This window comes from Nesoenas mayeri (genome assembly GCF_963082525.1).
Source record: "Nesoenas mayeri genome assembly, chromosome: 1".
In the NCBI taxonomy this organism is placed as follows: domain Eukaryota; kingdom Metazoa; phylum Chordata; class Aves; order Columbiformes; family Columbidae; genus Nesoenas; species Nesoenas mayeri.
In genome coordinates, this window is record NC_137541.1 from 96,846,957 (window position 1) to 96,873,392 (window position 26,436).

Below are 26,436 nucleotides of genomic sequence, written 5' to 3' on the forward strand. Positions count from 1 at the left end.
TAAGATAACAGTCTGTTCTTCATTTACTGTTCATTAACTTATCCTACATTATTACAATTCAGTGCTTTTGTTATTAGTATTAAGTTCAGCAATTTCTTATAGATGTTAAGAAAAAATGCTTAAGAAATTGAGTCTTTCTTCACAAGATTTCTAGTTACGAAGAAATGAAGACTGACAGAACATACACCTTTTCTCAATGGATAAAGATGTTTATACATATTGACTAATCTTAATAATTGTTTTTCCTGCTTACTTAATAAAAAGTAGGTTTTCCAAATAAAAAAAATCACTTACTGTGGTAATGTACCGAGAATGAAATTCAGCTGCTTCTTTTAAAAATGACAGGCCAGGATGACTATTCACCACATCCTACAAGAAAAGGAATAACAATATCCCAAACAGTATTCAATAGTGACTAGCAATTCTGCTTCCTTAACCAAAACAGTTCAAATTAACTACCACAATCATTAATGATAATTACATTTGGAACATGCTTCATGCAAATAAAACTGCTGACTTTTTAAAAATAATCTTTTAAAGAAGCCAGATAAACAAAAGCTTTCCTGTATTTTAGATGGGAAGATTATTTTGAACACTGTTGACCACTGCAGCTTGTAATTCTGTGGCTGACTATGATTCAGGAAAAGTAGGTTTTGTTCATTCATTAGCAAAGGTGGTGTTTGTCGCTCTTTAAGAGAAACTGTATTAGGCCTGGAATTCATATGCCACTTTGCCTGCCAAAGGGCATCTTTGACTTAAAGATGCCCTGCTTTTCTAAACCATAAGAATTCTCTGATACATGTACTATTCCTGCAAGCAATTTCAAATACTTGCATCTTACTATAGCTCTTATAAAGGTCTCACTTTATAAAAAATGATTAACTGTAAAATAAGTCACTCACTAGCATCTCAGTGGACCATACAAAGTGAGTTAACACTAAATACTATCAATAAACTTTAATAAATACCATGAAAAAGTATGTTTAGCTAAAACAAAAACAAAAAACCCAAAACAACCCAAAACAACCAAACGAGAACAGCCCAAACTCAAAAACCAGGACTCTGCCAGCTCATAATTCTGTTGTGTTTCCAGAACTAGTTTTAGTTGCAATTTACTTGTAAAAAAGGAATGAAGTCTTCTTGCACCAAGTAGTTGCATCCAGGGTTCATTAGAAGATGAACAAACTTTGCAGCATCGTCATAGCAGGTCTGAAGTATTCTGAAATGTAAATATTTCCATTTAATACTCTACACAGAAAATTGCTCAAGCTACCTTGTATGGGCATCTCAGAGCAAGGCCTATGAAACTGCAACCACAACATTTAATTCAAGAGCTAATTACAAATGTCAAAGTACAATCCAAGTGAACTTACCAAAGCAGTACTGTATCATACATTTATATTAAAGGAGGTGGGTACTCCATGTTATTGATTACATGAAAGGACATTTTTCAGTTAGAACTATAAGGAGAACTAGAAAGAAGAAAAAGCAATTTGTCCAGAACTGGCATCTAAATGTTACGGCCATGGTTTCCACTTTTCCCATAAATGGCCAGTCATTTACCAAACACTTTACAAATCTATGAACACTGTAAATAAAGATTTGTTTGTTTATGTTAAAGTGATGATTTACTTCCATTTTCTCAGGTACAAGTTTGCTGTCAATAGCTGATTACAGGAAAATGTTTTATTCCCCTTTACAGATTAGATCTCATTCAGAGCTTAAAATATTACATTTCAATTAAAAAAATGCAGTACTTCTAAAAAAGTAATCTACTTACTTCCGCCACATTGCAACAAATTTATGAACTGACACATATCCTGTTCGTTCACCTCCGGCACAATAAAACAAAGGACCTTTCCAGTAAAGCGGGCATTCACAAGCCTAGAATTAAATTATACATCAAGTCATTCATTGATTGCTTCTCTTAGGGTTACTCCCTCATTTATAAATCTTCCAAAAATTACGTTTTCCAAGCATTAAGAAGAAAACATCAAGGCACAGATTTTTTTAAACTGTCTCTGAGACCAGCTGCACTTTCCAAAAGAATTTTAAGCAACTGCTTTAAGCTGAAATCCAAAAGTGGAAAGCAAAACACAGGGCAACTTGCGGCGCTGCTAACAGATGAATGCAGTCACATGTCTGCTCTGTCCATGCTCCAAGCAGCTGAACAGTCTGCACTAATAAGCTCTGCTAAAGGGCTGGATATCTTCAAGCTGAGCTCAAGACAACACAAACAGTTACACAACTTCTGAACTGGAACAAGTTTGTATTTGTCTGGCTCAGAGGATGGCTCAACTTGTCTACATCCTTGCATATGCATGCACATCTTCTACTCAATTTTAAGTGGTAGGTCAGCCTGCCCTGAGCAGCAGGACCTTGCTTCAGGATCCCAAAAGTTACACCTTCACAACTTCAATGCTCCCATAGATCTACAAGGCTGTTTCTGTGTCTACTCCAAGTTTTCTCAGTCATAAGAGGTAAGTACCTACCTCTTCACCAACTTCACAGCCTTCTGGGTCACAGTTGGGTGCCACAGTATAAAAAGGCTATTAAGCTACTGGAGAATGTCCAGAAGAGGGCAACAAAGTTGGTGAAGGGTTTGGAGGGGAAGCCATATGAGGAGTGGCTAAAGTCACTTGGTTTGTTCAGCCTGGAGAACAGGCAACTGAGGGGAGACCTCATGGGGCTACAGCTTCCTCACAAGCAGAGGAGGAGGGGCAGGCGCTGAGCTCTTCTCTGTGGTGACCAGTGACAGAACCCGAGGGGATGGCAGGAAGATGTGCCAGGGGAGGTTCAGGTTGGACATGAGGAAAAGGCTCTTCCCCCAGAGGGTGGTGGAGCACTGGAACAGGCTCCCCAGGGAGGTGTCACGGCCCCAAGCCTGACAGTGTTCAAGAAGAGACTGGACAAGGCCCTCAGACACATGGTGTGAAGTGTGGGGTTGTCACGTGGAGGGACAGGAGTTGGACTTGATGATCATTGTGGGTCCCTTCCAACTCAGGACATTCTATGATTCTCACCTAAAACTATGACTTAGTGTAGTCACTCATGCTGTCATCGCTGAGAATCTCATGTGGATCTCAAATAAGTTTGTGAATACAGCAGGGTGTATAAAGTCACATGGAGCCAAAGGCCAGTTACTTCTCATGCCATACTTTAACCAGTACTTTAAAAATTTTTTAAAAAATTTGAGTTTTATGAATACTGTTCTCAGACTTTGAGGATTTTCCCTGTGCTTTAGGAGGCTGCCTTTCATCCCTGAATCGTAGGGGACTGGACCCTTCCACCTTTCTTGCTGAAAGGGAAGGATCTCTTCTACCTCTCCTCACTTGTACATAGAAAGGAGCTGTGGAAGGCAGGAATCCTATCATTCAGCTTTGCAGTTAAATGCTTCTGCTGAGGCAAACAAGGAGTTTCTGAATCCCCAGTCCTGCTCTTGTGAAAAGTCTTTGTTTCTATTTTCTAGACCCTGGAGTTTAAACACGAAGTGAGAGAAACAGGGATGAGAACCTGAGACGCATTACCAAGACCATGACTTGCAGTAGTATTTAACGTGTTGATTCAATGTAACAAACCAGAAAATTTAACTAGCTTATTGTCTTTCACACAGAAATTAAAAAATATTTCCCACTTTCTAAGCTCAGTATTCTCTGCCATAAATCTAAATTATCTCTTCAGTAGTAAAGACAGGGCTATAATCTCAAGTTACCAAGCCATTCTGTCTTTCGACATCTTTACAACGGATGCTCGTGACAATGCTGAACAAGAAAAAACAGTGGATACTTGAAATCAAAATGCGTATTAACAATGCTTTTGCCTTAAGTCTGTTGGTCAATACAGAACACAGAATGTGCCCTTCAGTATTTGGTTGTTTATGCAACAAAAAAAATAGTTCAAGTTTTGTTGTAAAGTTTGTTTCTTTTTGTAAGCAGTATGTAGGGATACTTGAGACATAATTAATGCAAAGATTTCCACACAACTGTGCTATCAACAACGTTGAATTTCTACTTTGTAGGAGATGAAAACACACAATGCAAGAAAAAGCACATGGAACTCATGTTTCCTTTCCTTAGGTGAACAGTACTAAAAGAGAGCCAGCAAGTTCTCACCTTTGCAACCTTCCCCATGTCTTCTAACGTTGCCCTCTCATTTGGAAACTCAGAGAATGTTCTCTCAATTTTGGCAATCACAGCATCTATATTCACTTTTTCCTTAGGACATCCTCGAGGAAAATAGAAAGTTGGAATGTTTTGACTAAGTGATGGTGGCAAAGTTTCTTCCTTCTTTGTCTGAACCTAAATAGATAAATACATATTTGACAGTCAGGTACAATGAATTCACATATAACAGTCATCTGAGGATGACTTGAATCTCTTGGTATTATCTGTTACAACACACCTTCAAAAAGATTTCTGATGACAAGCTGAATAAGCTATTTAAGAATGAGAGCACAGCGGAAAAATTCATGAGTATTTCCAAACCCTGTCATTTAGAAAGATTTCTAGGATGTTAAAAAATTAATAAAAACAACTTCAGGCTTCAACATATCAAGTTGAGATTAATACACTCGACAGCTTCTTGGAGACATCTGAAATAACTCAGGTTATACTATCAGTTTCAGAAGAAAAAGCTTCAACTTCTAGCTTAACAGACAGGTCACAAAAAATTTGCTTTTAAAATATTTCTAGTTTCACAACTTCAAACTTTTGAAATAAGCATGTCAACTTTGTTACAAAAAAACCAACCTGTTTAATCTAGTTAGAGTGAAGATTTTTTTTTTTAGAATCCTAAAAAATGCTTGACTTTATAAAGTTAGTAAATGATTCCTGCAGAGGGATTTTTTTTTGTAAATTATACACAATTATAGCATGAGTGTTCAGAAAGGTGTTTATAAAGAATTCATTATATACCCTACCATTAAGACAAATAGATGACCAGTAACAAGAGAAGTTATTTATTTAAATACATTTAGCTTCAGTAAAGAATTTACCTTGTACTTAGTTTCCAAAAGAAAGGCTAGTAAGGGAGAGAAACACATACAACAAGTAACAATAGAGTTTGTGGCAACTCAAAATTAGCAATTAAACATGAAGTCTTTCATCCCAAGGCCACTGTTCAAATTTTAAAACAACGGTTAATGCTATAGGGTCACTCATCCTAGTGTTAAATATGTTCATCTCTCATTTCCAACCAGAATTGGGGGGGGGGGGGGGGGGGGGGGACCAAAACAAACCACAACAAACAACCAACAAACCCGAACAACCCCAAAACACTCCAACCCTCATTTTACTCCTTATGACCTCTGACAGAGTGCCTGCAAAAATATCCAGCTTTCCTACCACGATCAAAATTCTTCTTTAAGTCAGTGAAAGAACTGGGTGCTTACAGATAGCAGATTTTAATTTGCAGAGTTCCAACCCAGAAGCCTTCAGTGGAAGGCTACACATGCTAAAAAAAAAAGTGTGAATTAACCTTTCTTTTCCCTCTTCTGCATTTGAGGCGGCATTCCTTTTCACAACTGCAGAATTACCTCAAGTGAGTTACAAGTTTTATTTCATAGATTTAACTTGAACTCATGATACCTATTGCCCAATGCCTGACATTTTCTGAGAATCCTGTAAATTACACCTTTTCTACCTCATCATTAGTTCAGTGGTCCAGCTAATGAGGCGTCAGCTTAGAACAGAAGTGCCACAAGGCATCAAAAAATCCCTTCCAACTGTAGACTTCCAAACTTTTGGGAAGAAGAAAGATAGCAACATCTTATTCTCTAAGTAACATTACCACTGTCACTACAAATAACGTATATAGTTGTTTTAACACCTTGTTTCGTTTTAGAAACCTCGCCCTGGCACTTCAGTAGAGCCCTAGCAGTTACTCTATGCAAAACGCACTAAAGACCTGTTCCTTGGACTAGTACCCCACAGCCAGACAGCTAACACCCTTCTGAGCACTAGCAATCAAACCATCTTTACTCAAACTGCTATGTTCATCCCAAACAGCACACATCTTATTTCCCTTTTTCTCCATTTACAAGATCTACCTGGATAGCTGTCCCTGTGTGAGCTTTTCAAATTGCCAATGAAGTGGCAGGTCTTCCAGTTCTTCAGAGATGCCCAACTAGGTGTGCCTCATCTGAGAAAAGGGTAAGTGTCGATTATGGACTACTAATGTCCTTTGAACTTTTCAGGTAGCATGAGGTAAATCAGTATGTCAAGATGTAGTATAGACAGACAAGGTATTTTTAGAATCCACTGCTAGGAAAATTTAGAGCCTGAGATTAAAAAAAAAAAAAGTATATTTCAAAAGGAAAGGTAGGGGAAGAGTAGTTTCCAGACTACACTGGAAAAGGGCATGAGAGAAGAAGAAAGTCTATCAACAGAACTATTTGTTCATTGCAAACTTCACATTATTTCAGAAACTACTAATTTACTTCAGATACCTCAGAGTACACAACAAACTATTTCCATTTGTAACAGCTGTACTTAAATGCATGTGGAGATGTCAGGATTTGTAGTAAGACCTGTCCTAGTACATGTAACTTCCTTGAGTGTTTTTTAAAAGAGTTATACAATAAAGACTTATTTTTCATCTTTGTTGTAAACATGTTCGAGACAATGATTATGAGGAAGAAGTTGAGCAATAGATTCATAACTGAAGATAGCAAAAAATTATTTTTCTAAGATGAAAATGTTACGTTTAAGCATGACTTTGAATTCAGTATACTTAGTGTGAAAATATACAATACTTTATCTGTAAGACAGTACATATATTCAACTCTAAAACCAAGTATAGAATACAAAACTCTCACTGCATGACAAAGTATTAACTCTCCCTATATTAAAAGACGTTGTCTGTTTCTGCATGCTGGTTTCTCAAAGTCAGTGAAAGAAAAGTGTATGATCACTTCACAATCATTCCCAATAGATTTATTTGGTGCCTACACGTAGGCATCTAGTGAGAATACCATCTAGGGCACAACCCAAAATGCCCTTTAATATTCCATGTTGTATCCAGCAACCAGCTCGGAGCTCGGATCTTGCTCTGCATCTGCCATGAGGATGTTCCAAGCGCACTTAAATGCTTCTTAAATGCCACCCGCAGCTCGCAGTTTGACAACTGAATTGTCCTGTTAATGTCAGTCAACACAGGGCTAAGAGCTGGTACCAAAGAAAGAAACGGGCTGTCCAAAGCTATCAGCTCCAACTAATGCACCCTGAAGTTAGCGTTGTATCTTCTTTCTTTCCTCACCTTCCCACGAAGGGCCAGGGATTCTTCTCTCAGCCTGAATCCCATCCAACAACCAAAGGCTCCTTGTACAACTGAAGGCGCTCTGCCGAAGGAATACATGATACTAAAAGCACTCAGCAGGCTCCACTGCTTTTAGAATTTCAGCTAGTTACTTCTGTGAAGTGCACATATTGTACAGCTGATGAGAAGAGTCAGTTCTGTTATTTCAAGCAATCAAAATGCACTAATTGTGCGAGAGAAAACTGTTCTACAATTCATCAGAACTTTATCCAGGGAATTTCTTCATTAACAAGAACTGTTAGAAGTCTGCTAACACTGAATCTTTGAATGGAAAAGCCTTTTTACACAACTATTCCATTTCAGTGGTCAGCTTAACATTTAGAAAGCCATCTACAGTTTGTTATGGCTTTAAGTTAAAACCTTTAATACTGTTACCAGTAAGCCAAGCTGACAAAGCAGACTGGTTTGGTTAAGTGAAGATTTTCACTGCAACTTGACAAGAAAGAATACAAAACATAATACGCTCGGAATTAAGGATAACAGCTTTATAAGCTTGTAAATAACTCATCTAAACAGGAGTGTTCTGAAGTGTCGGGACTGAATGGCACACATTAACCTCTGCAATAAATATATGGAAAGTCCAGAAACTGTAAGTGTATTTATTGTAAAGCTGCCACTGCTATTTGAGTTTTACCCAAGAGATGGCAAGTGAGGGTTCCTTGAAAATCTTTTATTTATAATAATGTAAACAAACTTAAAATTTGTCTATATGAGAATTCAAGGAAACCTTTAATACATAACCAGTTCTCATTCCAGACATACAACCATAAGTACTGTCCACAGCTCTCCAACACTTACTTGCCTTGACTTTTACAAAGGAGGAAGTGGACATTCATATCTCAGTGAGGTCACTGTTCAAAGGGAAAACTTCCCATTTTGTTTTGTGAATCTGGATCCAGATACTTTTCCAGCTGTTGCCAGTGAGCAGAAAATAAAACCATTATTATAATTACAGTATAGTCATATGTTAGTATATACCAGAGAACATGGACACACCTAACTCTAAAGAGAGAATCTCAGCCTTCTTGCTAGGTAGTGACCTTATACCTACCAACAGATGAGCTGCACTCAGCAGTTAACTTGGTTCTCAGCAAAAATGAAGAGAGATTTTTAAAATGAAGTGCCCTTTTCCATCTTTCTCAAATAAAAGAACGAGAAGATGTTATGATGCAATTGTTAAACAACAGGATGAGTTTCTGAAATAAAAAGGAAGGTGGTGCTTGTTCCCACATATTTTAAGACTGGACTCAGTCAAGGCTAGATCTATATTTGCACATAGAGACTACCACCCAGAGGTACTGAGCCTCACAAAGGAGTTAAAGATGCGGATTCAAATGCAAATGAGTGAAACCTCAAGTAAAAAAAACTTGCTGGAAAAGGAAAAAAGGTGAATATGTTTATGAATGCAGTATTTTTTAGACAGCTTACTGATTAAGACACTTGCTCATTGAGCTGATACAGTATTTGCATTGTTTTAACATGACTACCACAAAAAAAGATAAATTCATTCAGAAACACTAGTGCTTTCTAGTATCTAACAGACACCAACACTTCATGCCTGTTTCTCTAAAAAAAAAATTAAAACATATTTACAGAGTTAGCATTCAGCTCTTTTGGTATTATTAGACATGAATCTCCATAAGGATAGCCATATTAGAAAAATATCAATGGAATACATACAACAGGGTCAAAACAATAGGAACCACAAAAACTCTGCCTCATTTATACCCAACTTCACATTAAGTTTTTACTAAGAAGTCATACACCACAATCCCAAACAAAAAATGGCATTAAATACTGTAAATACTATATTTTTACCTATCAAATATGTGAAAGTTTTGTTTATGTCCTAAGTATTTTTAACTAAAGAATCTAAGAAAAAAAGCTGCAATATTTTTGCCCTGGTTTTGTTAAAAACAAGTTTATCTTTTAGTGAATTTCCCTGTGAGCTAAAGTTTTTTTATTAACTGCAGTTTTCTGAAAAGCTAGATACATGTTTTGGTAGACATAGTAATGGAATGCAAGATCATTTGATAATGATGCATCTTGCCAGATGTGCAAGCGGGAGGTGAACTGAAACTGACCAACTAAGTATTCTATCCCATTCACATGATACTTCATATAAAAGTGGGAGATCACAAGGATCTCGTCCCCTTTTCCTTATGGCCGACATCAGGAAAGGACCTTGCAAGTTGTCCCTGCAAACTGAGGTCTAATGACAGGCTGAATCCAGTTCCAGCTGGTGGGAGAGTCCAGTCCAGGACGTCTGGGTGCCCACGCTACATCTGCTGGAGGAGTTGCCAGGACTTTCAAGATTGGTTTTGTATATTATTTTCTCTATTTCCATTACTAGGATTAGTAAAGCATTTTTAATTTTTCCAACTCACTTCTCAGTCCTTCTTTCCTTCCCAATCACCCGTCCTTAGTGGGAAGGAGGGAGAGGGGGCTAACAATAAATCTACCACAATTTTATTGTCACTCTGTAATCAAACCTCAACAACTTCTCACATGTGCAATTCATAAGTTAATCTACTTCTTCAATAGACTAGGTCTTCTATTCTCATGTATCACACTTCATGCTAATGTTACCTGGGTAAAACAAAGTGCATAATGAGCTCTGAGGATTTTCTGCAAAGGTATGCTATTCTGCCTTTTAAATTCTAACATCCCAGCAACCACCCAGGTACAATGCTTATAAACCACCCAACAACAAAAGCAGACGCTGAACAAAGTTCCCAATACATAGTAAAAAACAAGTCAACACAGAGACCCAGAGAGCAATAGGGTGATACTGATGAGAGCTAAGGGCTGTTTAGCACCTGAACTTGAAAATAAATTCTAAGCTTCTGCTACACTATTTTATTCTAAATGAAAAGTCTCTCCTTTATTAAATTCAGCAAGTTCTTGCAGAATACAAGGTGTCTTACAGTTTGTCAAAGTTAAATGGTAATTGTGAATGTAAGAAAATGTTATCAGTATGAAGGTTCAAAAAAAGTACCTGACCCACCTTCCCATCTCTGTTTTTATAGCTGTTAGTCTAAGTCTGGCCAATAAAAGTCACAGGGATATTTCTTCTTTAACTTACTATCTCTTTGATTGCACAGTGAAAGTCAACATTTCCCTCTACATCAGCAAGTGACATGATCAGTAGCTTTATGGAATTTGAATCTTGAAAACAACAGGTAAAATATTTATGCCACTATTACCTAGAAAATTATTCAGTCTTATTTGGAAGGAAAAGACATTACTTTAGAAAAATCTGTTCCAATACTTCAAATATTTTGGCATATTGAGGAGCTTTCAAAAGATCTGCTTCAGGATAGGTAAAGCTTACTACCCGAACTTGCCTGAGGACAAGCCAAGAGAAACATCTCTTCTGTAACACCAGCTCTCTTAACCTTGTGGCAGACACTCAGATTTCCAGTTATCTAAGTTAAGTGATGTTTGTTCCTTGTTCTCTGCATGCTCTTCATGAGCCTTTTTCTAGCCAAACTAAAAAGACAGATTATTGCAAAACTTCACTGGCTGTACCACTTCCCATTTAGCTTTATATGCTGAACAGTATTTTTTCTTCTGTGAAAGATGATCCTTTGACAACTTCAAGCTTTCAAAGTTTTTTTTTGTTTGTTTTGTTTTGTTTTTTTTCCCAAATCTAGCTATTGCCCTGAAAATAGCTTGAAAACAGTAAGTTAATCTGAAAGCTTAATAATGAAGTTTCACAGCAAGGCATAGAGGAAGCTACACCACTGTACACTTGCATCTTCACCCCCTCTCACACACAGGGTTTGCTGATCTTTGTCAGCATTAGTGGTAGTGCAGCAATCCAGTGAATCACCTCTGGTCACCAATACAGCTAAAATGCAAGTTTTTTTTAAAAAAATAAATCTATTTGTCCTCATCCAATCTCACATAGTTGATTTCACTTAGAAGTAACACAGTTCTGATGCTAACATAAGGAAGATGAGAAGAATACTATACTGTGGCAGTATTGTTTGAAATAAGTTCCATTAGGCTTAAAACCATACTAAGATTGTGATTCATCTTGCCTGACTTGATTAGAAAGTTAAGACATATGTGAATCAAAAAGCTCAGAGACACCCTTCCAGAGCATGAAGCTATGCTAAAAAAAGGTGGCAGGCTATATATGCAGAAGTCTTTCTTCTGTCAACAAACATTTTAGTCCCAGTTGCTCCTTCCTATCCCAGGACTTCAGTTTGCTATCCTTCAGTCACTATCTGGCAGCTGCTTTTGGATGTGCTGTAGAGACTAATTTTATCATACATGCTCCTCTTTCCTTTCCACAGCAAGAGATAAACATCTATTAATTTTAACCTTGATGCAGCTTTAGACCAGCCTACTTTTGCTGCTAGCCTTAACTCAGATCAGTCCTCTGATCCAGTTTGGTCTGTAGTCACTCAAAATTTGTGTTACAATGAGGGAAAGGAAATGGAAAAGTTCACTTTTCCATAAAATTCTAGCCATTTAGAATTAGAAGATAAAGTACTGCACTGTTTATGATTTTATACACACTGGTCACCTGAATTAATACAAAGGAGCAAGGCTCAGCAACCGTCCCAATGCAGCCTGTGTTCTAGTTAGCAATGCTGTGTTCACCTTCAAATTCTGACGAAATGTGTTGGGAGCCTTCTGCCTGCATGCCAGGTTGTGCACTCATCTCAGTTTTACACAGATCTTACTGCTACCATTCTCATCTCATTTATGCATGTTTTTGGCAGTTTACTGAAGCCTATTGCTGTACAAAAGCCTATGGTCATTTGGTCTTGCCTGTCATTCGGCGCAAATGATAATTCTCAATGCTAAACCAACTTTACTCTAGAGACAGAGCAATATACTGCTCTGTCTCATTTTGGCAGAACAAAAGAACCCTGGATTTCTGGGATTGACATGTTTCATCAAGTAGCAACTCCATGAGCAAATCAAAAGAGATTCAGTGAGGTTTAGAGCAGTGAAGAGCCTAGGATCCTTCTTCATGTTTCAACAGTTAAAATGTAGTGCTCAAAGGAATATGATGGAGTTAGAATGGCCTAAAAATATACTCAATTTCTTATTTGTGATAAACATATAAAAACAGCTCTAAAGGATGGGAATCTTTTGTATATTTCATTATATGCCAAGCTCACTGTGTTCAGAAGTCCATAGCGCAGACAATGTTACTGTAAGTTGAGATAAAGCAAACGGCAAATCTAACTGATCTGTTCCCTCTTCTGTCCACTGACAACGCGAATCAGGCAAATAATCAAATTCTGCTCTACCTTTAATGCAGTAACTCACTAGTAATGTGGTCCATGTTGAGAGCAAACATGAATTTCAGCAGCAAAATATCAATCCTTCTAGAGTATCCCCAGCTAACAAGTAGGAAAGTAATGTTGGAAAATTCAGCTTACTATCAAACTAGAATTGAGGTCTATTTTGTCACTGAAATACCATTTGTATAGTAACTTCTGATTTTGAGGTTATACCTGAAGGTAATTTCTCTCCTTATTTTAAGTCTCAAGACAAGAGAATAAGAAGTAGCTCAGCTAGTTACACTTAATTGCATGAAAGCTACGAAAAGACGCACGCCCATCCAGTCTGAGTGAAGCTGCTGTGGTAAAGGCCATGATTGGATAATCTTGAAAGTCTTACTAAAGCCTAAAGCTTAAAAAGTTATTTCCTTTTTTGTTTTGTTTTGTTTTTTAATAGTGGCATAGCTATGAGTAGCTCTTTTCCCCTTGAATTTAACCAAGCCATGTTTAAACAGCCAAAATTTCAAGAGAAAGTACTGAAGGCTCAGTATTTAAGCAGAGCATGCAAACTACGGATCATCTACACAAACCCATTTGGGATAGTGTGTTAATTCTCATGTAGTAGGAGACCACAGGTAGTGGCATCCAGGGAAAGCTTCCACCCAGAACCATGAAAGATATTGTATCTCTTATATTGAAATTAAACCCACATTCAACTAAAAGCATGCGTAAATGGTCACCACAGAGAAGTAGTATTACATATGCACATACAAAAGTAGCATGCAATAAACAAACAAACACTGGAAAGTTTTCAAATGGTCAAAACCTGATTTTCATTAGTTCAGTGAAGACTGAACTCTCACTTTTCTGCATGATACCTAACCAGTGTAGCACACACTTCCAAATCTCCTCACTTTCAGTAACACATATGTTGCACTAACAGATCTCATACTCAAGTTCTACAACTCTGATTTTGGAAATACCGTGTTTCTCCTGATTTGCAGTTTGGTATAGCTGACCTAGACAAATCATGAAGTCTGGCTGGGAACTGGAGAATGCTATTTTAAATGCATAATTGCTGGAGAAACACGTCCAAACATGGCTGCATATGCTGAGGGTTTTTGTACAGTCACACAGAGCTTCAGCATCAAAAAAGTTCCTGTTACACAGTTAATAAGAGCTTAGTGATTTATTCAGAAATGCCCTGGGATGGGTGTTGAATGGAAAAAGGAGGAGGGAGTTATCTGTGCCTCAAAGCCATGAGTAACTTGCTTTATTTGCTGATAAAACTTTTACCAAAGGCTTTACAAGAAGTAGGATCCTCTAGCAGCTTGCTGTGGCTAAGCAGTGAAAATACTTTTTGCCACCTACACCTGCCCTGCTAACTCACAAAAGGAAAGAGGTACAGATTATAAGATGAGGAAAAAAAGCAAGATTCTTCAGAAAAATCTTTCCTGTGAAAGGCAACTTCTACATTTTTTGGTAAGACAGAAGTGGTGCAAAAATGGTAGTCACTGGCTGCGAGTTGCTGTCAAACAGCCTCCATTTTACAAATTATGTCAAATCAAGTATCCCAGTCACTAATATATCCAGTTTGCCATATAGTTGCAGCTTTCTTGGAATATACTCCAATCGTAGGCTCAGTCACTACTCTTATTCTTTACCAGGATATTCTGTTGCCCCAATGGCTTTCAGGAGACAAGCTGGAAAGATAGATGCTCTGAGTACATGATCATCTTGATTGTACACAGTCAATGGCCCACACTGGGATTCACTATGTGCAAAGGAGTTTTGACTGCCTAAACATCATCTTAATGGGGAAAAACTGACAGTCAGTTACACCTGAGGCAATTCTAACATTCGCCTACAGGAAACAGCCCTTGTCAGGACAGGCCACCAGTTCAATGCCAAAAGTAACAAATGGGGCTAAGTCAGACATCCACTTAATTCTTCAACTCTGCAATAGCTTCCAACCCTTCCATGTTTACAACAAAACAAGTTTCAATTGCCCAATGCAATTGAGCTGAGGAAAAATCTACTCAAACATGAAAAATACCAAGAAGCTTGGCCTTGTCACTAAGCTGCCAAATCAACATTTGGAGCAAGTTTTCTGTCAACTTCTTGTCTGGCAATGCCCCAACAAACACTAATTTGGACAACTGCAAAACCAATCTCCTACCCCTCTGATCCTGTAAAAGTTGAAGGGTACTTTATATGAAGATTGTGCCAAACTGTTTCATGCTTTCTAGCACACAAAGTACTACTGTCAACAGTCATAGAACATCTGCTATTAGTAGCATTAGTGATTATAAAGGTATGGGAAGTATGTTAAAATGGAGAAAAGGCCAGTGAAACTTTTATTACAAGGGAAAAATAAATAAATCTGAACTCTTCAATGTCTGAATTGTTGGGTGAAAAAAAACGAGCTGCAGAGGGAGCTGACATCTAGACCCTTAAATCATGCATGCAAGAAGGCTGTAATGTGAACTTGAACAATACTGGCTTTTCTAGAGAATAGTATGGATTTGCATAAAGTTTTTAACAGCCATGAGCAGGTAAAGCAGCTGCTACCACAAGGCAGCCAATACATTTTACATTTGAACCAGGAGTCTCCACTGCAGAAGTCGTAAAAGAACCTACCGGTTTGATTACAGCTTCCTTTAAGAGGCTAGAGCTTAAGACCTGGCAAACCATTACCAAGGGACCACTTACGGAAAACCTCTCATCTTAACTAGCCAGTCTCAGTGAGCAGTTTAGATATTTTCATTCTATCCTAAATGCTGGCATTTGCTCCAGAAAATTTGCATTATGTCAGCAAACTAGCATCAAGTGTAACAATTAGCTACACTCAGAATGAGATTTCCATTCCCTGCTTCACTCCCCAGCCCGAACACCTGGGTTTTGTTCTTTGGAAAAAAAAAAAAAAGAAAAAAAGAAAAAAAAGCATGTGTGTCTGATGTAAAACTATTATGTAAAAATGGACATTGAATCCTCTCTCTGTGGTGTTAAAAGGTCTCCAAATGACATTAAATTAGAAAATTGATGCTAACAGGAAAGCTGGCCTGCCAGATCTCTAATTGTTACACAACCCACTTCTGAGACTGCAGTTGTAAACCCAACTGCCTCACTTAAACTTCTTAAAATTCATTTTACCTCAGAAAGGGGAAGGTTATCTTCATGATGGGAAGAATCAGTGCCCCACAGCACAAGCACACACCAGCTCAGCACGCATTAGCATCCACAGACTCTGTATTCGTTGCTGCCTTGAATGTGCCACCGGGATGTACGAAGCATTTTGGTAAGAGGGGCACAAAAGTGATCAGAGGCACTAACGTCTCAACCTCCTTCACTCAGAATAAAGCCAAACTTGCGAGGCACTGCAGAAGTTGAAGAAGTACTTCTCATACAGCTGACATAAATAGCACGCATGAGCAACATTTAGTATCGTTAACAGGTGGTCATGGAACCAGCAGATCTCCATTTCCATGCTGAGATATGACGCACGCAACTACAGGAATCACCAAATAGTAAGAGCAGATAAAGGTATGGCATTAAAAGTATCAGAAAATATGCCAGTACTCAGTTCTTGCACTGACATTCCGAGGATTAATTCAAGACTTAGGCCAGCTTTTTTTTATTTTAGTTAATCACATTCAGCACAAATTTGACTTTAAAAAAAAAAAAAATCTAGTTTTAAATTTAGAACTCAACTATTCTACAAAGTGATGTGGCCTCTAAGTAGCAAAAATTACCTGTTTTCCTAGTTTAGCTAACACAGAGTTACATGGGTATAACTGTGCCACTGTGCACAGATATATTTTATTCTGTTATCATTTTGGTTCCAGCATCAGTTTTCTTCACATAGCCTGCGTAATGATGCTGCTTACATTCCATCTCTGACAGGTACGGATGTCAGCAGCTGTGGGCTAAAACACTCTACTCGGCTATCAGCCAATAATAAGCCTTTCAGTTCACATCTTTAAGTTGCCAGTACATTTGACACAGTGATTTGACTTCTCTCTCCAAAGTTTCAGAGAAATTGATGAGCAAGATGGACACAGTGCATCTTCAAGTGGTGCTTTCACTATATTCCATAGGTGTTAAATTAGCTAAGTAAGGTCTTTCTTACAAGCAAGAACAGGAGAAGACAGACTAAAATTCGTCTGAGTTTTATGCAGTTACGTATCAAAAACATTCAGTTCCCCTATGTAAGAGAGAACACTTCAACAGTTGTGTATTGTTTCACATCCCTTTTGAGAAACTGATCTTTCCAGAAAGCCCTATTGTTCTCCGTTTTATCAATTTTCATTAATAAATGCAACCACTGAGAAACAGTCTGCTCCACCCACCTCACTACTAGCTGTCTACTTAAAGATTTTCACCAAACTCAATTTGCTATGGTCCACTCCTCCCAAAACACAGGGATTACCTGCAAAGATTACTTACATGGCTCTATGCAAAAAGCCACTGCCTTAGAATTCCTAAAACCCAGTCAACTCCAACCCACCTCAGAACAGGTGTTGAGCCCCATGTTCTCTCACCATCCACCACCATTACTCATATCTTATTTTAAAGGAGTAGCTTTAATAGCAATAAACCTCTTGAAGAGAATCTGCCATTTGTTGAATAAGTTATAGAAACTACATGGATATGAAAAATTATAAGAGTGTAGTATCATAAGAGTGTAGCATAAGCACAGAAAAAAAGATTGTCTTTCATTTCTGCTCGATTTTAGTTTTTTACATCATAGTCATGAACTGCTGTCTGAAAGAATATTCCAGTGATATAAGAGGTTGTAAACTCCAATGGCAATGAAGCTTTAGCAAGTGAAACGAGAAAAAAATTTCATGTTATTCTACAAAAGCTGTAAGCAGCTTTTAATTTCAACATGAAATTTTTTCAATGATTATGTAGATGATAAATAGCTATTCTTTGACAGGCACCTAACCCACAAGGATAACTTAAAATTAACACTAAAACGAAATGTGAGGTAAAGAATGTCCACCTTCTTCTATACCAACAGTTATCAGCACTCATATTTTGTTTATTTAGATCTCCTTAAAATCATGAAGTTGAAGCAAAGTACCATTAAAAAAAAGGAACCTCAGGTAAAACATACCAAATTGAGCAAAAGCAGACATGAGAATTTAGTTTTATACTCCTGTTAAGTCTGTTTTGCCCACAGAGTTTTGTCTGTAATATAATTAGGTGGTTTAACATACATTATTCTACAATTGCCATTTACCCAGGAAGTGCAAAATGAAAGATATATGTCCGCATTGTAAGTTTATAGCTGGCAGCATGCTAAAACCAGAAAAAACCCTACAGATCAGACAAGCTGTTTACTAAAGCACTTAGTTGCCAGTAGATATGCACTGCCATACTATATTGAGATGTCTTCTAGTTCAACATAAAAAAGCCCAGCAAAAGTGCAAGTGATCCAACTAGCATTTGATGGAGAGCAGATCAAGTTAAGGGGCAGCACACAAGGTAACAGTTGTTTGTTTACAACAGGATGCCATGACTAAACTTGTCTCATGCTCTGAGGTGTCTAAATATTAATTGATACTGCTACTTTTAGGTAACTAAGATAATATTTTCTTTTCCTGTTATCTCTAGTCAACAAGTTTCCTCCTCTGTCTCCAGTTCTCCACAAAAGATTCAAATCATAAAATCCTTTAATTCACAAGTTTATGCTGAATGGCACAAAAGAGCAGGGTCAGTACTTGGATTCTGCTTTGCACAAAGAAGTATAAACATGGCTTATATAGCTCAGCTAAAATCAATAATGTAGAAGACAGAAGGCTAACACATTTTTAGGGTCATAGGGCTCTATGGTCCTCTCTTGAAGGTCACCTGAAAGGGACACTACTGCACTGAATTCAAATTTAAGTAGTCATCTATTTTTAGAATGATTTTAAAAACCAGAAATCTGAACATAAGACAACTTTCATTCAACTGCTAAACTTTCCTTGATTTAGATAAAGAGTTAAAGAAACAGTCACATACATTATCACTGATATACTTTTAGTACATGAATTAGATGTGAAGGTGAGGTAAGGACAAAGTGAATACTTTCATAACCACCAAAAGCCTTAAAGTTAAGTGTGTTGGAGCAAATAACTTTCAGTTTCTCCAATAAGAGAGTTGTATGCTTTTTCTCCCTCTCAAAATATCTCTTTGAACATTTACTCTGTAAGTAGTTTTCCTACTAATTACATGTTTCAAATGCTTCTATTTTCAATTATGAGCTCACTTTAAAATGGTGGATTTAACTCATTGCTGCAAAACAGCAAAGATGTACATGTGCAAACCATGTAGCAACAACTGCTCTTATCCAAATACAAAGTCCAAAATAAACAAGATCTAAAGGAATTCAGGGTCATCATGTAAGCATGAAAGCACCTTTTAACAGAACGTTTGAGTTAGTAAAGTTACAGTCTATTTCAGTATATTTTATATGCCCAGTTTCAGTAAAAGGCAAATGAAAACCCCTTGGGAAATGCATGCAGATTACAATGATGCAGATTAAGGAAAACAGTCTTTAAAAGCCTAATAGCATTAAGTGTGCCAACTTTCCATTGCATATGCCTCTGTACAAACATCATACTTTATCTATGCTACATGCTTCAGTAAACTCTCATTTTTTGTTTGCAGAAAACTTCCTGCACAGTCTTCTAAAACACAAAAAAAATCATCATATATGGAACCGACTATCAAAATCCTGCTAGCTGATGAAAAACTTGCATGTATTTCCTGAAATTTGTGTGGCTGTGAAGGTACAACTGACAACAATAACTTAATGGTATAAGAAGTGAAAGACAAACCTGGACTTGCTGAAAAGCTTTCAGTCTCTTCTTGAATCTAGAAGGTAAAACAAAATCACATCCTCGAGCTAGCAATGCCAACTCCTTTCTTAGGTCGGGATCTTGCCGCAAAGAAATCTCCTTTATCCTCATGCTTTCGGATTTCATATAATGTCTCTGTGTGCCAGTCCAGGCACTTGAGTCCCAGTAAATAGCAGAGCTGTTGTATTATCGCACAGTGCCACTTAAAGCAGCAGCTGCACCCGAGTTCTGTGATATTACAAGAGAGTCAGCTCAACTTTGTCTGCTCCATACATTAAAGGGAACTTGGCTGGAATCGCAAAAACAGACTGGAAAGTCACTTCGGGGGCCTGCCCTTTCGTACACACATTCCAAAGTCTAAATGGGACAGTACGGAAAAAAACAAACCTGTTTGGAGAAGCATCTATAAAAGCAGCTTCCAATTTTAAAAACGCAAGCCTTACAGGAATGCAGAGAAGCCAGCCCTGGTCATTCTGTAGCTTCCTCCTCCTCCTTCCCATCCCCCTCAGCTTTTCCTTCTGTCACAAAACACTCACTGTCTAGCTTCAATGAAGTACCTCACCGAAGGATAAGGCTTTCATATTATACAGCAATTAAATTCCTTTTAAACTCTTCAGTCCTTTAGCAGGAACCCTATTACACTGGGGAAATGAAAGCAATAACAGAAAAAGCTGTAGATGGACTTTCAGCTCACATAGTTTCACAAAATAGGTTTGTATTTTTTTTTTTTTTTTACATTCATCTAGATCTAATTTACTTCATCTCAAGAATCTAATAATTCAAATGCTAAGTCAGAAAGTAGTAGCAGAAACGAGGCAAACGTTACCATAATGAAGTGCTGCTTCAAATCATGTTTCACACTAAAATTACATTAGAAATATCAATGATGTAAGAAAATCTGAAAGTTGTTGACAGGATACTTTTTTCTTAAACAGGAGTTTTATAAACACTAACATACTAGACTGCATACGTGTCACATTTCAGTAGTGCTAGAGTCAGCTACTACTCTATTTTCAGTTTATTGAATCTCAAATACATTTTATGGGGAGGTGAGGCCATGTTTTAGTTCACAGCAATCTTCTTCCTAGAAAAAAAATCTGATAAGCTTTCGTGGAAATTAAAGTGACCTTCTGCCCTTCCTCCTCTATGGTTTTAGGTACATTAATTGGTAAGTGGTGAAGTTTTTACATTTTAAATGAGCATTCCTTTCCCATAGCAATCTTTAGGAAATGCTGCTATTTTGATGAAGTTTTTTTCAAATATCACAATTGAAGCTATGAGTATGGCAAATCTTGCTGTTCTAGTCTAAGCTGTGAATACTTTTAGCATGCCCAAATTCTCTAAGATGTCAGTATTTTACAAGCCTGTAACTTGTCATGCACAGGTTTCATTACTAACAGCATAAAGGGAAAGATGTGGTCAGTCTTACTCTGTTTTCATTCCTCATGCTTCAAGTAAGGCCACTTTCTTGGTTACACAAAGATATACGTAGCCCAAGAAACATTAAAACAACTCTTTCACCACAAAGTTCAAGGTTTCTCTTACTGGACAGCATTATTTTACCCCTGTGCTACGTTACCTATAATCTTTAGCCCTATTCATCCATTCATAGCCATTCTGTCATGTAACAATATATTAAAAGCCCACAGTAAATATCCTTGTAAGGTTAAGGAAAGAGTACTAGTGAAACATGATTTGTCTTAATTGGATCTTTTTTAGTTTATCACACATTGTTAGAAAGTGAATGATGACAAAAAGCCTGTTTTCTTGTTTTTAATTTAGTATCTAGTTTCAGTCCCCCTAGACTTCTTTATTGCAACTCGTTATGAAGATATTTATTTCTTTCGGAAGCTGGAGAACAAGAAAGGAATTGACAAGGCGAGAGTCAGACATGTTGTGGTTGGCATGACCAGACGATCAAACTGCATTGAGCAGAACTGGCTGTCACTCACCGTCTTGTAGGAAGATCAAATCAACCAACCTGTGATAACTGTGGGGCGACAGGGAAGCCAGCAGGGAGCTGGGTGTGCAGCACCCAAGAGCAGCATGCCTGGAACTTGAGACGAAGGACTGAGGTGTTAAGAGTAGGAGAAGAATCCTGCTCTGGCAACAGATGCCCATTCCAAACCAAGATGTTTGGGGAAGGTCAGAAAGGTTGTATTGCAAGGCAGATTGCATTTCAGGTTCAGCAAAATAGGCCATACTTTTAAGTAAGGAAAGGTATCTTCTCACCTAAATTGCTTTCTATTTTCACCCCTTTTCACAAGGGGTTGCACTCACATTCACTGCCTTGTTCACAGCCTTGTTTGAGGCGGCTGTAGCACGTCATTAAGATGACTGACTGCCACAGGGAGAGCTGACATAGAGCTCCAGTTCCTCTGAACCTGCTTAAGGAACATCATTCAGAAATCACTGTTCCAGTCTCCACTTTAGAAAAAGTTGCAGATTTCCCTTTTTTTCTTCAAATGGAACTGAGTCCATCATCACTTAACCAGCATATTATGTTTGGTATTTTGAATATTCTGTGGTTTTTGGTCATCTCTTCTTCAGGCAGTGAAGTATTAAGTCAATCCCATTGTTAGATTAATATTGTTTCGGCACTATTGTTGCTAGTCTGGTTTCAAACCCAGTGGTTGTTTGCATACCTGTATGTAGTATAGTTCACAGGTTGCAATATATGAAGAATCTACATGCAATTGCGCATTTAACTGCAATACATTGTGAAAGGTAATTACACTGGCAGCTATAAATTACCTCCTTTTCACCATCTGAACGGAAAAGAGTTTTGTACTGCCATGTTTGAGGAGATACAATCATTTGTAAAGCGATGTGGTCAAGAACCCCCTAAGACCTGTTTTAACCTTTCCAGTCATGAATTAGCCCCTGGGGAAAGGGAAAGTCAGCTTCCATCCAGATTGAACTAGGAGCATTCAGGTATAGTGTTACTTTTATTCTATATCTGAATTCTCTCCAGTGAAAGCTACGGCAAAATCCTTTCCTGGGTGAAGGGCTGGATGACAGCCATGGAGCTGTTCACGTATTCTGGCAGCTTATTATTAGCTGGATAAACAGAGGGGAAGGTACATGCTCAGAGCTTCCTTCCAAAGCTAAAGATACACACTATGAATGGATCTGACTCAAGGGACTTTGGCTAAACAGTTTACCACTTCAGAGCTTTGAACATATACAATAGCAGTGCAACATTTATGCAGCCTTAATACAAAAGTATTCAAGGGAGACAAAGATGAGGATCACTAATAGTTTGGGTAATGTGGAAGAAATAGAAACTTGAAAAATACCTGAAAAAACCTTAAGCATTTGCCTACGAAAATGCAATTTCCTGTTCAGAAGCATACACTGACAGATCTAAAGTCTTAATAGATTATAGGGAATATGTGTATATTAATAACAATATATGTAATATATATTAGTAATTAATAATTATATATTAATAATAATATACATAATAAGATGTATTCAGTCATACAAAAACCTTTAGTTGCTGGGGTCCAGTCCTCAACCCAGTAACATGTGAACCAAGATGACAGAAAGCCTGTTTGGTCTTTGGAGACAGTTTCAATAAGAGACAATGAGCAAGCCCAATGGCAACAGCGTGCAACCCCACAGAATCCCTGAGCCTGAGATGCTGCAGAAATTAGAGTAGCTCCTGGGTTAATTGTGGAGAGAGAACTTTCCTGTCTCCACAACAGTCAGCTAAAGGCTTGTGCAACTGGAGTAAGGCAGAAAAGAGCAGTGAAGATAACTAAGGCAAAGTAGCATTGTTACCATTATAGAAAAAAGATGAAACAGCATGACTAATTTAGTACTAGAGATATTTCAGATGTTTACGGTGGGAAAAAGGCACTACTAGTACAATCAAACAGTTCAGGTATAGCTATCTATCTATAAATATAGTTCTGTATAAAAGAAGCCAAGCAGCTAACAATGCTGAGTAGAACACAGTTACTACGACGAAAGAAAGACAAAAAAGAAATTACATAAATATATCAGAAGACAAATGAAAGCAGCAGTTCTTTGCTAAGAAAACAACTGAACAATACAAAGAACCCTGGAATGCTGGGTTCTCTTTTTCCCTTCAATCTTCACAAAAGATTGTGACTAAACTATCACCATTATTTAATATTATCAAGAGTTATTTCTTGACCAGATAGTCTATACCTGGCCTTCCATTTACTGAAAGATGCTGGAACTAGATATGCCCCATTATTTGCATAAATATTGGGCTTTTGATAATTAATTGATTCCTAATGACTTAGATCAAAGGTCCACAGTCAGACTGAACTTCTAACAAATCTGATTCAATTTCTGCAAAACATGTTGCATAATAGTAGATGCAAGTGACATTGCACTTCAGTAAACAAAATGCTCATTGATTAGGTGCATTATTTACATTAGTCTGCAGATCTTTAATTTACTGCTGCAGACCAGTGGTAGCCTGTGGATCATTGTACTAACAGCAGTTCTCAAGGCACCGAGTGAAAAATGAGTGGAAAGATTAGAAGGCAATGTTCATCTCGGTCAGACTTGATTTTATGACCTACAAAGTGAGAAAACACAACTTACGCCAGCTTGGTAGCTTTCAGCTTAACACTATATATAGCAGCATCCAATGTTGACATAGTCTAAACAAATGAATGAAGAATTATAGTGCTGCTCTTCGGAAAGAATTCTAAAACTCCCTCTCAAGTCTTCAAAGACCCTTGCAGAGGAAAACCTCTTTATAGCAATGGACTAAAGTCTCAGCTGTCCAAGTGTGTTATTCTACATTATTATGAACAATAAATAAAACATTCCTGTTTGAGACTACAGTACATAGCAAGATTTACTGACCTTGAATTTTAGTACAGCAGGTACTATAAAACATGAAATGTCTAGAGAATGGAAAAATACAAGAATAAATTTGAAGTAGCAAAGAAAATTCTGCTTTTTATCCATCTAAGTGCCTAAGCAATCAAGAACATTAACATCTATTGACAAGGTAGCCCACTTGGGGGTGGCAAAGAAATCCACTGATACTGATTCTTCAATAGTAAAATAAAAATCAATATTTGTGAATTCAATTTCCCAAACCTCCTGACTCTATCCTGAAATAAGGATGCACAGGACTGAAACCTATCCACCCTTATACTGATGCATAAGGAATGGGATTTAATGGGATCCCAAATAATCAGTTTTCTCAGTTATTCAGACACTTATCTAACTTGCTTCTTGCTAGTGACTTCCCATTTCTAACTGCTTTGGATGGGATGAGAACAAGAGGACAATGCACTTGTGAGCCTAACAGAATAATGAAGTATTACTATCCATCCCTAACTCCTCTTTGGATGAGCCACCCCTTTTCAGTAGTACACTGACAAAACTCAAGGGAGACAAAGTTTACAATGTCTAGATCACAGAAGGAATCAAGTTATTATGCTCTCACCCCACTACCAGCTACCTAAACTGATTGCTCTATAGTTATTGATAGTGTTTTGAGGATGGTGTGCTACAATTATGAACTGCTACCTGTTGTAACTGTGTAGTTAAGAAATACAAATTCACAGGGAGAAACTGATCCTTTGGCCTTGGAAGGAAGTCCAGGTGAACCTGGGTCTAGATGCACATCTTTTTTTCTTGGAAGACGCAATGCCTCCCCTGTAGAACACACAGACAAATGAAAAACCTGGAAGTCTTGCATGTACATGCCTTCTGTAATGATTGCTTATGTTTGCCAGTACTCTTGGATTACAGCAATGCCTGGAGGTTCTTTCCACAGTTGCTGGAAGAATCCAGAATTTTTAGGAGGCAAGATGGTGAATAAAAAGACATCAGTTAGATGTGAGATATATGTCATATGGGTAGCCCAGGAAGAATGGGCCAATCAGATTCTCTGCACATTACCAAAAGAATGCCATGTATGTGCATCATGCCATGGGCTGTTATCAGATTATAACAAAGATAAGATACATGTCACCTTGCTATGGTTACACTACCTGGACTCCAAAGACACTGCATAGGCCTTTTGACACTGCTCACTGCATCTGTCAGACTAGCTTCAGCAAGCATCAACACTAGATACTATAAAACTGAAGCCTGGCAGCTAATGAATGGTTTATATTCCTTTCAGAACAATTCTCATTCTCTGCCATCTTCAGAAAACATTATCAGTTTACATTTTATTTTTTGTATAGCATAAACAGAGTTTTAACAGAAACAGGTTGTTGGAATGGTGCTCTACAGATGGAACCAATTTACCATTCATGATCTTCAGACGACATTATTTATCAGATCATGAAAAGCAGGTAGCCCCAAGCCAAAGCTGCTATTTAACAGAGAAAGACATAAGTAAAATATCCTGCATGGATTATACAAATTCAATTCACACTTGCTCTAATAAGATGCTGGGATTTCACATTTTTAGATGAACCCAGTTTATCCACAGAGGAAGCTACAGTCTACAACATTCCCATTTGTAACTTTACCAAGGTAAGCCTCTGAACAGCAAAATACATTGAGATGAAGAATTAGTTCAGGCTGATTCAGAATACCACTAAGATTTTCTTGTGGGAGAGAGCAGGTTTTATAATGGAGTCTAATGTTATGCAACTTTTCAAAGTCACACAGGCCATTTTGGATATTTAGTAATTTCTAGATTGGTATTATTTACCTTGTGTCACCTTAATTTAGAAGTTGACAGAGTAATCTGGTATGAAGAACATGAATGACAATGTTTTATAACTGTCCAGCAACTAATTTAAACATTGGACTAGCTGTTCAGTGCTTCATCATTTTGACATGAACTGAATTTTCAATTAATCCTTTCAAAAACACATATCTTGGAATTTCTTCATTTCCAAAACTAGAATGATGGGTGTATGAAAGTACAACCACTACTTTAATTCCATCATCACAAGCTAACATGACATGCAATTTAGTCCCTGAAATCACAAGACAGTAATTCTGAGTCAGTGACAGCTGCAGGACAGCTTCTTGCTTATACACTTGAGATTTCCCTCCCTGAAGATCTG

General features: G+C 37.6%; 1 protein-coding gene across 1 annotated transcript in view; it reads right to left on the bottom strand.

Annotated features, from left to right (window-relative positions):
• The window catches only part of PPP2R3B (protein phosphatase 2 regulatory subunit B''beta), a gene marked incomplete at both ends in the record, with an annotated part of 51,084 nt that overhangs the window by 16,091 nt on the left and 8,557 nt on the right, over positions 1–26,436 (bottom strand). The window contains 4 exons of the mRNA XM_080348905.1: positions 295–369; positions 1,117–1,219; positions 1,781–1,884; positions 4,113–4,298. Of these exons, the coding sequence (XP_080205031.1) occupies positions 295–369; positions 1,117–1,219; positions 1,781–1,884; positions 4,113–4,298 (468 nt within the window). The remainder of the gene's footprint in view (positions 1–294; positions 370–1,116; positions 1,220–1,780; positions 1,885–4,112; positions 4,299–26,436) is intronic.